Source organism: Arachis stenosperma, chromosome 2 (genome assembly GCF_014773155.1).
Source record: "Arachis stenosperma cultivar V10309 chromosome 2, arast.V10309.gnm1.PFL2, whole genome shotgun sequence".
NCBI classification, from domain to species: Eukaryota; Viridiplantae; Streptophyta; class Magnoliopsida; order Fabales; family Fabaceae; genus Arachis; species Arachis stenosperma.
The window spans coordinates 30,367,067-30,380,453 of record NC_080378.1 but is presented as its reverse complement, the minus strand read 5'-3'; the positions used below and the strand labels follow the sequence as shown (position 1 = coordinate 30,380,453).

General features: G+C 36.4%; 1 protein-coding gene across 2 annotated transcripts; it reads right to left on the bottom strand.

The window, feature by feature from the left end:
* Positions 1 to 993: 993 nt before the first annotated feature.
* On the bottom strand, positions 994 to 4,550 carry LOC130960490 (uncharacterized). Of its 2 annotated transcripts, none has more exons than XM_057885903.1 (2): positions 3,830 to 4,550; positions 994 to 1,192 (listed from the first exon to the last, which is right to left on the bottom strand). In XM_057885903.1, exons 1-2 carry the CDS (start codon positions 4,127 to 4,129, stop codon positions 1,133 to 1,135), a joined length of 360 nt encoding a protein of 119 aa, XP_057741886.1. In that variant the 5' UTR covers positions 4,130 to 4,550; the 3' UTR covers positions 994 to 1,132. The 2 variants fall into 2 exon arrangements, with proteins under 2 accessions (XP_057741886.1, XP_057741885.1); XM_057885902.1 differs by lacking the exon at positions 994 to 1,192 and adding an exon at positions 1,199 to 3,716.
* Positions 4,551 to 13,387: the final 8,837 nt, after the last annotated feature.

The window sequence follows — 13,387 nt, the reverse complement described above, 5'->3', positions numbered from 1 at the left end:
AGACAAGAGTATTTTTCAGTCATGGACCAAAGATGGACAACATTTATAACAATAGCTATGAGGTATTTAACTCAAGAATAAAGGAGTTTAGACCGAAGCCAATTATAACACTACCAGAGGAGGTTTAGATGTTTACAATGAGGTCAATTGCCAAAAATAAAAGAAAATTATCTCACCATATTGGCAAGCTGCCCCCAATCCAACAAAGCCGGTTGCAGAAGATCAGGAAAGACTCGCAAAAATGGACACCTATATGGTGTGGAGATGATAGCTACCAAAGGTTTGAAATTCACGGCTAGCCTACTAACATGGCGGTTGATTTAAGCAAATGCATCTGCACTTGTAGATTCTGGCAGATAACTGGTCCAACATGATTTCTTAGTTAACATTTTTAACTTATGCATTTAAGAGTTTTAGATTATAACAAATTAAAATTTGAATCTGTAGGCATGTTGTGTGTCCATGTATGTGCAGCAATTTCAAGGATAAACAAAAATTCTGAAAATTTTTGTCATCATTGATTAACTATGGAGGCATATAGGGCTACATACATGCATTCCTTAAAAACTATGAAAAAAATCTGAATACAACAAGTCTCAAGCACCTAAAACTAGGAGAAAGTCAGGAAATTTTAAGAAGAAAAGGAGAAAGGATGCTGATGAGGAGCCTTAGAATACTATCAAATACTTCCAATTACATGTAAGTTCCTCCACTTCCACCTCCACTCACAAGGCTGGATAAGCCGTCGCATAAAAGAAGAGAAACTCCGGGTGTGGACTCAATGCAAGGAGCTAGTTCTGGGATAGTGTCAAAGTTGACAGAATTTATGAAATTTGTAACACACTAACTATCAAAATGTCACGCTTCTAGCTACGCCACTCTGATAGTCCGGGTATTACGACGAATCTTATAATATTTAATATTAAAATGTGAGTTTATTTAAAACTTTAAACCGTATAGCCGCCCCAAAATACTTTTTGTTAGGTAACATACATCCATACATACAATACAACTTACAAAACTCACAAAGAATATATATATAATTTTACAAGAATTAACTAATACAATTCCTATTACACTTACAGAATGTATACAGATAAAGGCGAGGGAACAATAAATAATAACTAAAGCATTACAAAATATCGTGACAAGAACAACTAGTTAAACACTTCGTGACCTCTGCATCCATATCCTGAAACAGGAAATTTGTAGGGGGAGGGGGGTGAGAACATCATCCTCGAAAGGGTTCTCAGTAGAGGATTTTTGAGAATTACTATAATAGGATACGTGAAGGTAAAACCGTTACAATGATTAATATCCGTCTTATGCATCTTTCCAAAACCAAAGGTTTAATTTCAAAATCTAAAATTGTCTCTGAAAGAGAAAGCGATTAATTCCTCAATTAAATAAACCAAAAGCCTTTTTGAAAGTTTTTCCTACAAAGTATGAATGACCAACCTGTTCCAAGCATAGGTTCATTAAGTCTATGCTGAACCAGCTTAGTTTTTCATACTTTTCTAAACCAGAAACACAAAACCAAACACAACCTTCGGCCCATCTCATAATCAACCACGACCCTATGCCCAAACAATCCAAACAGCAGCCAATTCACCACAATCCAACAGAGTTTCAATTGCAAACATAAGTAGAAAAGCTCAAGCACAAACAAGCAGTTATATCAAGTAAAACAATTAACAGTTAGACACAATTAATCACATAGGCAAACCAAGCACAATATGCACACCCAAACAATGTCACATAGATTCATATGATGAATGCCTGTCCTAGTGGCTGATGAGTCTCATTTGTTGGTTATAAAGCCAACCTGACCAAGTCCTGGTAGCTAACCATTGTCCTGTCCCTCTGTCATGCATCACCAACTCGAGTTATTCACAATCATAATCACAATCACACAACACCCACACTGGTATTTATCCACGGGGGCGAGCTCATCCGGAACTTTCACAGTGTCCGGCCACACTTACGATATAGGGTCAGCAGAGTATCGAGTCTCAACCTGGAGCACGTGGTGGCTAGCCACTACTCCTACCCAGGAAAACTCGTATCTCAGATAATTGGAAGTGCAATAATCACCTTATCAACTTCAATAATCCTCCATATTCATACTCAATCATCTAGCTCATAACATATTCCATAATCAGCCATAATTCATTATCATATACAGCCATTCCGGCTCATAACATATTCCACAATCAATCATAATTCATTATCATATACAGCCATTCCAGCTCATAACATGATAGCACTTCCACCATTCAACATCATCAAACTCATAAAACCATCATTCAAGCCATAAATCACTTTTTCTCAATTCACTTTATTTTGAAATCAAAAATCAATTCTTTTCGGCCCTGGCTTTAAAATTTTCATTCCTCAAATCATTTAGGCTCATAAGCCACTTTTACTCAAAGTAGGTTCCCTGTTCAAAACAAAGCCACCCTCAGCATCCCCTTTCCAAAACTTCCAAAACCATGGCAAATTAAAGGTCTCTTCTGAAATATTCAAAATCATCCATCCAAAAACAGGATTTTGTAACAAAAGTTTCTCGACAGAGTCTCAAGTCTTTAGGGGAGAATAACATAATTCATTTCCTCAAATTCGTTTAAAATCTGTAAAACCTTAATTTTCTTGATTTGAATAAATAAAAATAAGAATAGAATTTAAGCCAAACCAAGTCGTGTAATCAGTTACTCCAACCACATTTTCAAAATCTTTTCTTTTACTTAAATTAAAACTAATTTCGATCCCATGCTAAAAATCTGAAACGTTTCCAACGGCTCGGAAATATCTTTAGTTTTTTCTAAACCAGAACTTTTAAGGATTCCTTAAACTTTTCCCAAAACGTCGTAAAAATAAGGTTTATCAATCAAGATTCAAATTCTTTCAAAACCACTGAAATTTCTCCAATTGAACTCGTCAAATTAATTTCAAAGGCATAAACTTTTTCACCTTTAAAATAGCTTAAGACACGAGCTCCTTCTAAATGTCTTGCACCCAAAGGTAAAATACTTTTCTTAAGAAACAAAACTGAATCATAGTTCTCTTTTCAATAATTCATTTCAAAACACAATTTTTCACCTTTGTAAATAGTTCAAGTAAAATAGTACAAGTCTTAGACTCATAGCCCTCCAAATAACATTTCGAATAGAATCTTGGATTTTTGCAGAAATTTCGACAACCCCTCCTCTAAAATATGGACTCTGCCACCCTTTCCGGGTCCCAACCAAACCATTCCACAACCCTCTTTAATGGTTTCAAAATCAAATCAGTCCAAAATCAAGTTGTTTCCAAGAGTGCATCATTATCAGATTTCAAGAACACCAATTCAAACTCAATCAATTTCCAACAGGATAAACTCGATTTCAAAGCTTTTACAAATTAACTTTAAAGCAGCATTTCAAGAAGTGTCTATTTTACAAAACCGAACAATAACCCAGCCAAATAAGCATTCATATTCATCCAAAACAATCAACAATTACATAAGACTTATACAATCACTCAAAGGTACATTTTCTCGCGTCAATATCCATATATAATAATTCCAATTTATGACGTGTGATTTTTTGAAAAGGCCCCTGCCTCTAATAATTAAAACCCGAAAGCTACACAATGCGTCAAAACCCCTTCTTCTCGGCCTGTAATCTCGGCAGCCGCAACCTCAACTCCAACCCACTTCCACAGCAACCATAGTAACTCTAATCACAACATAGAATAACCCAGACTCAATCTTATAGAAATTAACACTGCAAAACCTCAGCGTACGATAACATAGTAGTGATTACAGGCTTTTCGAAACAAAGACGCTTACCGCAACTAAGAAGAAGTGACTAAGCCATGTAGCGGCATCCCTGGTGGTGGTTCCGGTGGCCACAGGATTGTCTCTGGCGACTAGAACAGCGGCAAGGCTTCTTCCTCCTTCGGCAGCAACAATAGCGGTATTTTCCGGCAACCACAGATCTCTGGCAATAGTAACAGAAGTTCCAGTTAAGCACCGCAGAGTAGCAGTTCGGTAGTGACAGAGGTAGACGGCAGTAACAGAAACTATCTCAGCCTCGGACCTCTCCCCTTCTTCTTGACGCACGTCGGGCTCCTCCTCGTTGGTCTCCATCTTCTACTCTAGTCACATCGGTATTGACGCTAATGAAGGGAGCTTCGGCGGCGGTGCGACCAGTGACGAACGGCGCACGATGACAGTGATGCTAAGGCGGGGGCGACTTGGACCAGACAACACCCTCCGTCAATTTCTCTCTCCCTCAGAGGCATCCCTGGCTCGCGCCTCCAACGGCTGCAGACAAATCGACGAGGGCAGCTTCAGTGGTGACGGCAAGGAGGCTCGGCGACGGTGACACTGGCGGCGCTGGCTTCCCTTGGCGATGACGAAGACGTCATGGACTGTAATTGCGGTGCGACGCGGTGAGCTTTCCTCCTCTTCCCCTTTGCCACAGCTCTCTCTCTCTCTCTCTCTCTTTCTCTCTCTCTCTCATGGTGAAGGGGAAATTGTGTGTGTGCTGCTGCTGTTGGGTTTTAGGGAAAAGGGTAACTGGGTTAGGGTTTTCCCAATTTGGGAATTAGGGTTTAGGTAAAATTAAGTTTAAGGGTAGTTTTGTAATTTTAAATAAAAATAGGGATAATATAGTAATAGAAATAAATTTTAATCCAACAATAATAATGTATAACATATTATTTGTTCATCAATTTTATAAATTATTTTCAATAAAATGTTCAAATCCAAAAATTAGAAATAATATAATTAATTTTTTTATTTTTCAAAATAGCAGTATTAATATTTTAAAATATTAATTATTTAGTCCAAATCTTATAATATTCTTATTATTTCATAACTACTAACGTTATAATTTAAATATAAAAAATAACTCAATAATTATGAAATTAAGTAAAATCTTTATTTTAATTATCAAAACTTGATTTAATTGTTTTCAATGAAATAATTTCTGAAAATAAATCTCTAATAATAAATAAATTTAAAATAAGCTCATAATAAGATTTTTCAAAAGTTTTAGGTCTTACAAAATTTGTCCTCACTCTAGGCTTCAAAGCACCAAGAAAGAAATAGAGATTAAATTATATTGTCTTTTGTGGATGAATTGATGAATATAATCTAAAATTGTGTGTTTTGTGGCTGTTTTGTGGCTGAAGTTTGTGTCAGTGGTTGTTTATGTCTTTTGTCATGTCTTATACAAGGCTTTGTTTTCGAACCTTATAAATAACCCTTTTGTTTTGTGTCTGTAATGATGATATTCTAGACATCACTCTTGGTTTATCATGTGTTACAATGGTCATTGTCATGACTATGGTTGACTTATGAAATCAGATTCAAGATATATTATTATAATTTATTTTGCAATTTAGAAATTTGACATATATATATATGACACATTAGTTCATTAATGTTATTTGTAAATTTGTAATATACTTGATCAATTTTTTGTTTATCCTTACTATTTTATTTTTACAGGTTTAGTCACAACTTCCAATTTACAGAATCGTACATATTTGTAATATCCTCACTAAATTTGCAGGTTTAATCACAACTTACAATTTATAAAACAGGTTTGTATTAAAAAAACATAATTGTAGTGATATTAATTCATTTCATTCATCACTTTACTACACCCAAGCCATAGCCAATAACTACAACTATAAACAAAACAAGAGAAAAACTCAAAATACTATTCCATACTTTTAAAATCCTAATTTCAGCTTCTATTGCACTAATCCTCCAACCCACATTCATATTCCAATGCTCAATGCTATTTTTATTTTCATGTCTCTCAATCATGTCTTCTTCTTCTTCGCCATTTGTCCACACAAAAAGTCCACACCATCTATTCCCAGAGGTCTGTCAAAACAAGAACCACAAAATAAATTATGCATGTATTACAAAAAGAAGATGTAAATTCAAAAAAGAAACAATTCAAGAACTTACATTATAGTTTCAACATCCAAAAAATGGTCTCTCTGGATTTACTTCCGTTCCAATCCAACAAAGAATGGGATGCATCCCACAACCACATCAGTGTGAAACCTTTCCAACTCTAGCTCGATTTGGATCCCTTCCCAAACTTCCATGTGAATGAGATCTGTTGCAACCTCCGGAACCTTGGCTGGTGATAAACCCCATTTGTAGGGTTTATCTTGTGCTTGATTTAGGAGATTTTATAACCTTTTACCCCCATTTATCCATTAAAATAGCATGGTTTTATAACTTCTCCTTTAATTGTGCTTAAGAATGAAAACATGCTTTTTAGGTCTTAAAATAGCTAAATCTAATTCTCCTTGATTCCATTAGATGCCTTGATATGTTTTTTAAGTGATTTAAGGTTTAGGAGGCAAAGATTGGATCAAGGGAATGAAGAAAAAAGCATGAAAAGTTGGAGAACTCATGAAGAAATGAAAGAACCGGAAAGCTGTCAAGCCGACCTCTTTGCACTTAAACGACCATAACTTGAGCTACAGAGGTCCAAATGATGCGGTTCTAGTTGGGTTAGAAAGCTAATATTCGGGGCTTCGAAAAGATATAAGATTTGCCATAGTTGCTACACGTATGGTGGCGCGCACGCGCCGTTGCTGCCACCTGGTTCACTTAAAGCAAAACATGGCCAGCGAATTCTAAAGCCTTGTGGGCCCAATCCAACTCATTTCTGATGCTATTTAACCCAAGGAATGAAGAGGGAAACACAAGTTAGTTACCATTAGTCATAGTTTTGTTTTAGAAGTAGTTTCTAGAGAGAGAAGCTCTCACTTCTCTCTAGAATTAGGATTAGGATTAGGTTTAGTTCTTAGATCTAGGTTTTAATCTTTGCTTTCTTCCACTTCTATCTCTCAATTCTTTGTTGCTACATTCTTCTTCTTTTACTCTTTTGTTGTAATTTCCTTTATGTTGTTCTTATATTTTGTTGTAGATCTAGTATTGTTCCTTCTACATTCTTCCAATTCAATAAGAGGTAATTCATACTAAATGTGTCTTCTTTGCTTTTCTATTGTTGATCTCTTGTTTTTGTAGTTGTAGATCCCTTTAATTCTTGCATTTAATAATGATTACTTCTATTGCACTTTATGTGTTTGTTGAAATGTCTCTTTTAGCTTTAGTGTAGATTTTGTTCCTCTTGGCCTAGGTAGAGTAATTAGTGACACTTGAGTTATCTAATTCCTTAGTTGATTGATAATTAGAGAGATTGCTAATTGGTTTGGAGTGCACTAAAGCTAGTCTTTCCTTGGAAGTTGGCTAGAACTTGTGGCTCAAGTCAATTCATCCACTTGACTTTCCTTTATTTAGTAAGGGTTAACTAAGTGGTAGCAATGAACAATTCTCATCACAATTGAGAAGGATAACTAGGATAGGACTTCTAATTTTCATACCTTGCCAAGAGCCTTTTACAGTTGTTAGTTTATTTTCATTGCCATTTACTTTTCATGCTTCTTATCCAAAACCCCAAAAATAACTCATAACCAATAACAAGACACTTTATTGTAATTCCTAGGGAGAACGACCCGAGGTTTAAATACTTCGGTTTATAGATTTTAAGGGTTTGTACTTGTGACAAACAAATTTTTGTATGAAAGGATTTTTGATTGGTTTAGAAACTATACTTGCAACGAGAATTCATTTGTAAAATTCTATACCATCAAAAAACCAATCATCAAAATGGTGCCGTTGCCGGGGAATTGCAATGGTGTTATGTTATTGGTTATTGTACATATGTGAATAGTGTGAATATCTTGTTTTTTTGCTTTGTTTGCAATTTGTAGAATTTTGTTTCTCTTATTTTCTATTAGTTTTTGATTTTTGTTTTTTCTTTTCACCATGAATTCTCATTTTGGCTATGAGTGTGATTACAACTATGTTGTAGGTGATGGGAGCTACAATGAAGATGTGTATCAAGGATGGGACAACCAAAGGTGGGAGGAGTCATATGCATATGATCAATCTTCATGGCAACAACCTCCGCCAATGCACTATGAAGAAGAGCCATTCTATGATGCATACCAATCCAATGGCTATGGTGAATCTCCTTGTGACTTTCAAGAACCACCACCATATGCCTATGAATCATCTCCTCAACATGATCATCAACTATACTCACAAGCCTCTTTTCACCAAATACCTCCATATGACTCTAATCCTTATCCACCATACCAACCACCTTTTGAACCATATGAGCCCTACATGGAATCACCATTCCAAGATTACTACTTCCAAGAGCCACCTCAATACACACCACCATCTTACCGAGAAGAACCACCTTCCTATAATGAACCCTTTCTCCAAGACAATGAACCCTCTTATCCACTCCAATCCTCAATGGATGAAATTCTTAGCCTTATACTTCAAGGACAAGGAGAAATGCAAAGGGAGACACTAGAATTTATGGCTACCTTAACCAAGGTAGTAAGCATTTTAGCCTCCCAATGCTTGAGCACTCAAAGCACTCCCATGGTCACATGTGGAGAATCTAAAGAGGAACATAGCATGAAGGAGAGATTGGAAACTCCGGTGGAAAATGAGGAATGCCACTTTGTATTAGAACAATTGGAGAAGCCTATGATTATTGAAGAAAAGGAAGAAATGGTTGAAGACTTAGGAGATGCGGAACCTCCATGGGAACCTAGAGTTATAGAAAACTCCTCCAAGAAGATTGAAGTTGATGTTGAGGAGGAATGTGCACAACCTCCGAGGCATATCCCATATGAAGACTTGGAAGGAGTGAAGCAAGAATTGAGTTCCCTTGGTGATGAAGATCATGCATCCAATCTTCTTGGTGAAGAGTCCTTTGAATTTGAAGAACCTTCTCCCAATGAATTTGAAAGTGATGTGGAGGTAGATTTCTCTCAACCTCCCATTTATGACTTGAGTGATGGAGAAGAGTTAGATGAAGTTGATGAACAAAGGATTGAGCATGAAGAAGTTTATGAAGAGGTGGATACTGACAAAGAAGCAAACAAGGGAGTAGAGCTTGCAAGCACATTGGAGATACCTCTCCCCAAGCCACCACCATCCATTCTCTCATTCAAGTGGGTAAATTCCTTATACTTAAGCTTTGTTATTCCCCTTGAATATGGTTTGCTTGAGATGGATGGTCAACTTAGAAAAATTAGTGGCTTTAAGAGTAAAAGAGAGATGGTTAGTGGTTGGAAGCATCATTCTAGGTTCACTATGGTCACATGTCCAAAGCTTGATAGCAAAGGTTGGTGTATAACTAGAGTACATGGGTCTAGAAGGATGTTTGGTCACTTTGTTGAGAATTCACCTTGCTCACCACCCACATGGATTAATGATAATCAACTTGGAGATGGGTGTGAAGACAAAATATGGGATCCGGGAACACATGAGGATCAACATTGGGAGCCCATAGTTTGTGAAGAACTCCATCAAAGCTTGGAGATATTAATCTTGAATGATGGAGCTTATTGGAAGTCCAAGCATTGGTGGAAGTTCCAAGATGAGTACAAGCACAAGCCACCTTGAGAGAAGCTCCCCATAAGTCCAACTTAAGGACAATAAATAAAAGTGCTAGGTGGGAGACACCCCACCATGGTAAAATTCTTTCATTTTCTCTTTTGTACATATTGGTAGAACTAGTTTAATTTCATGTTTTGATTAGTTTGTTGAGTTTACTTAGTATTTTATCATGTTAAATAAGGTTTTAGGGTGTTTTGGTAGTTGCTTGGAGGTTTAGAATGCTTGGATTGGTGCAAAAACATAGCAAAAATTTTTTGAAAAATAAAGCACCATCCATACGCGCACTGTACGCGTACTCGTGCATCAAGCGTTTTCGACCATCCACGCGAGCGCGCCATGCGTGCGTACGCGTGGATTGAGAAGTTCCACATTCCATACATTTTTCGGAGAGTTATGCCCACGCCGCGCCAACGTTGTGCCTTTGGCACAACCCACTCACGCGCACGCGTATACGACGCGTACGCGTCACTCTCGAAATAAGCCATCCGCGCGCGCGCGGCATGCGCGCGTACACGTGGATTTCCTTCCTTCACCACATTTCTTTTCTTCTCCTCTTTCTATTTCTTTCCTTCTTCTTTCTTCCTTCCCTCCTCCTACCCCTCATCCAACACTTCCAAACACCATGGGTAACCATTTATTTTAGTTAGTTAATTAGTTAGTTGGTTAGTTGATTAGTTAGTTTTAGTTTAGTTTTCATTTTATTATCTCTCTCTTCATCATAAGTGTTGGATTATTGACTTTGTTTACTATACATTGCTGCCCCTTATTGCCTAAATGCTATTTTAGCATGAATATTTTTAGATAATCTTTGTTGGATTCTATGATTGAGATTACATTTTGCTACTTGGTTTTGAGTTTTTCATGCCTACCTTTTGAAAAATACCAAGTGATGAGAATTGCCTTCAAGCTTATAACTCTTTTGAATTGCATGTTGTAGCTAGCCACCATGTGATTTGAACTCTCTCTTTGAGTGGGCAATTTCTTGATGGATGTTATGCATTTACCTTAATGCATTGTGTTTCATAATTATATGCATCCATATGCTTTAGCTTGAATGCTTTCATGCTTCTTTAATGCTTGTTTTACCTTACAAGTTTACTTCAAGCATCTCAAGCACACTAGGATAAGTGAAGTGCATGCTTCTTTTGTGACATTGCCCTTTTATGCTAATGTGTGTTCTAAATCGCGCAATTTAGAATTCACACACATATTTGTCATTAATGTCACATTAATTCACTCACTCAATTCTAGTGATTAGTACCTCATTCCAACAATGTATGCTTCCTTTTTTTATATCTTCTCATCTTATGGTGTTATATTTTTGTTTTTCATGATGAATGCACCACAAGCAATAACGGAAGCGGAAGAAAGAACACGCAGCAATCCAGAGACTCGCCGTACCCCCTTGCTCATCCTTCAATGCACCGAGGACGGTGCAAACTTTTAAGTGTGGGGAGGTCGTCCGACCGGTCGGCGATTTTGGGTGACAAATTTCTAATCCCAACACTCTTGCATTCCATTCTAGGATTTTAGGATTTTTGTTGTATTTTCTTATTTTTGCATACATATACACAATAAGCTTAGTCAAAATAATGAAATTTTTCAAGAATTCTATCTATAGGGCACCAATTGATTTGAGTAAAAACTTTTCATAGAACTTGCTTGAATTATATATCTTGTGGATCATGTTTTTGAGCTAAGAACACAAGCAAGTGAGATTTGAGCCTAATGGCGTGGTTACATCTTATAACCACTTATTTTTCCTTCTTGTGTGCATTATTCTCTTTCTATGATTGTAATCCTTGCTTTGTTTGATTCTTTATGTCCATTATTTTGTGTATTCATGCATTTATATGATTGAGGCCATCATTTCATTTAGCTCACTTACCCAAATGGCCCTACCTTCTATCTTCCTTTGTTAGCCAATTTTGAGCCTACGATTAACCCACTTTGTTCTTAATTTAGCACATTACAAGCCTTAAAGCGAAAAACAATAAATGTTCGTAATTTGGATCTTTGATTGGCTTAGGCTAGAGTGTGTGAGTACCATTCAAGTGTGGGAATCTTGGGACATTGGGGGAATAAAAAGGGTAGTTTTGTATTTTTATTGAAAATATTGGGAATTGGGTACATACTCATGTATTGATCAAATGTAAAACCTTATGCATTGATGCTCTTGTATATAAAAAAAATGAGAAAAACAAAAGAAAAACAAAAGAAAAAGAAAAAAAAATAAATGTGAAAAAAAAGAAAAGAAAAAAAATAGAAAAAGAAAGAAAAAAAAGAAAAGTAATAAAAAGGGGACAAAATGCCCCAAGTAAAGCAAAGTCCAATAAAGATCAATGCATAAGTGTTGTGAAATGAAAAGGGATACATGAGTATGTGAAAAAGTGAGGAATGGGTAGTTAGAGTAGTACTTAATTGCATAGGTCATTATATAGGTTAGGTGGGAAGCTTAAGCTTATCAAAGATCCAAATTTCAAGCTCACTTAACCAAATATGCATCCTACCTTGACCCTAGCCCCATTACAACCAAAGAAAAGACCTCATAATAGATGTATGCATGCATGAGATATATGTTGATTATTAGAAGAATAACAAATCTTGGAAAGCATGATTAGAAGAGAATTGAGTGAATCAACCCTAAACACTCGAGCGAATAGAGTGCAAACACTTCCGGTGAGGGTTCGATGCTCAATTACATGTTTTCACCTACAATCATCACTCTTCATGCAAGTTTGTAAAATATTTAATAACTCAATCCAATTGTGGATTAGACTTGCTAGTCCTTATCCCTTGTGCATATATGATTCTTGGGAATTGATTTATTTTAACCAAGCAATTGCATTCATATAGATAGTTGCATATAGGTAGATTGCATTTAGTTTGTTTCCATTGAATAAATGCCATACCCTTACTTCATTCTTGGTTTTAGCATGAGGACATGCTTGGTTTAAGTGTGGGGAGGTTGATAAACCCCATTTGTAGGGTTTATCTTGTGCTTGATTTAGGAGATTTTATAACCTTTTACCCCATTTATCCATTGAAATAGCATGGTTTTATAACTTCTCCTTTAATTGTGCTTAAGAATGAAAACATGCTTTTTAGGTCTTAAAATAGCTAAATCTAATTCTCCTTGATTCTATTAGATGCCTTGATATGTTTGTTAAGTGATTTAAGGTTTAGGAGGCAAAGATTGGATCAAGGGAATGAAGAACGAAGCATGAAAAGTTGGAGAACTCATGAAGAAATGAAAGAACCGGAAAGCTGTCAAGCCGACCTCTTCGCACTTAAACGACCATAACTTGAGCTACAGAGGTCCAAATGATGTGGTTCCAGTTGGGTTAGAAAGCTAACATTCGGGGATTCGAAACGATATAAGATTTGCCATAGTTGCTACAAGTATGGTGGCGTGCACGCGCATAGTACGCACACGCGCCGTTGCTGCCACCTGGTTCACTTAAAGCAAAACGTGGCCAGCGAATTCTAAAGCCTTGTGGGCCCAATCCAACTCATTTCTGATGCTATTTAACCCAAGGAATGAAGAGGGAAACACAAGTTAGTTACCATTAGTCATAGTTTAGTTTTAGAAGTAGTTTCTAGAGAGAGAAGCTCTCACTTCTCTCTAGAATTAGGATTAGGATTAGGTTTAGTTCTTAGATCTAGGTTTTAATCTTTGCTTTCTTCCACTTCTATCTCTCAATTCTTTGTTGCTACATTCTTCTTCTTCTACTCTTTTGTTGTAATTTCCTTTATGTTGTTCTTATATTTTGTTGTAGATCTAGTATTGTTCCTTCTACATTCTTCCAATTCAATAAGAGGTAATTCATACTAAATGTGTCTTCTTTGCTTTTCTATTGTTGATCTCTTGTTTTTGTAGTTATA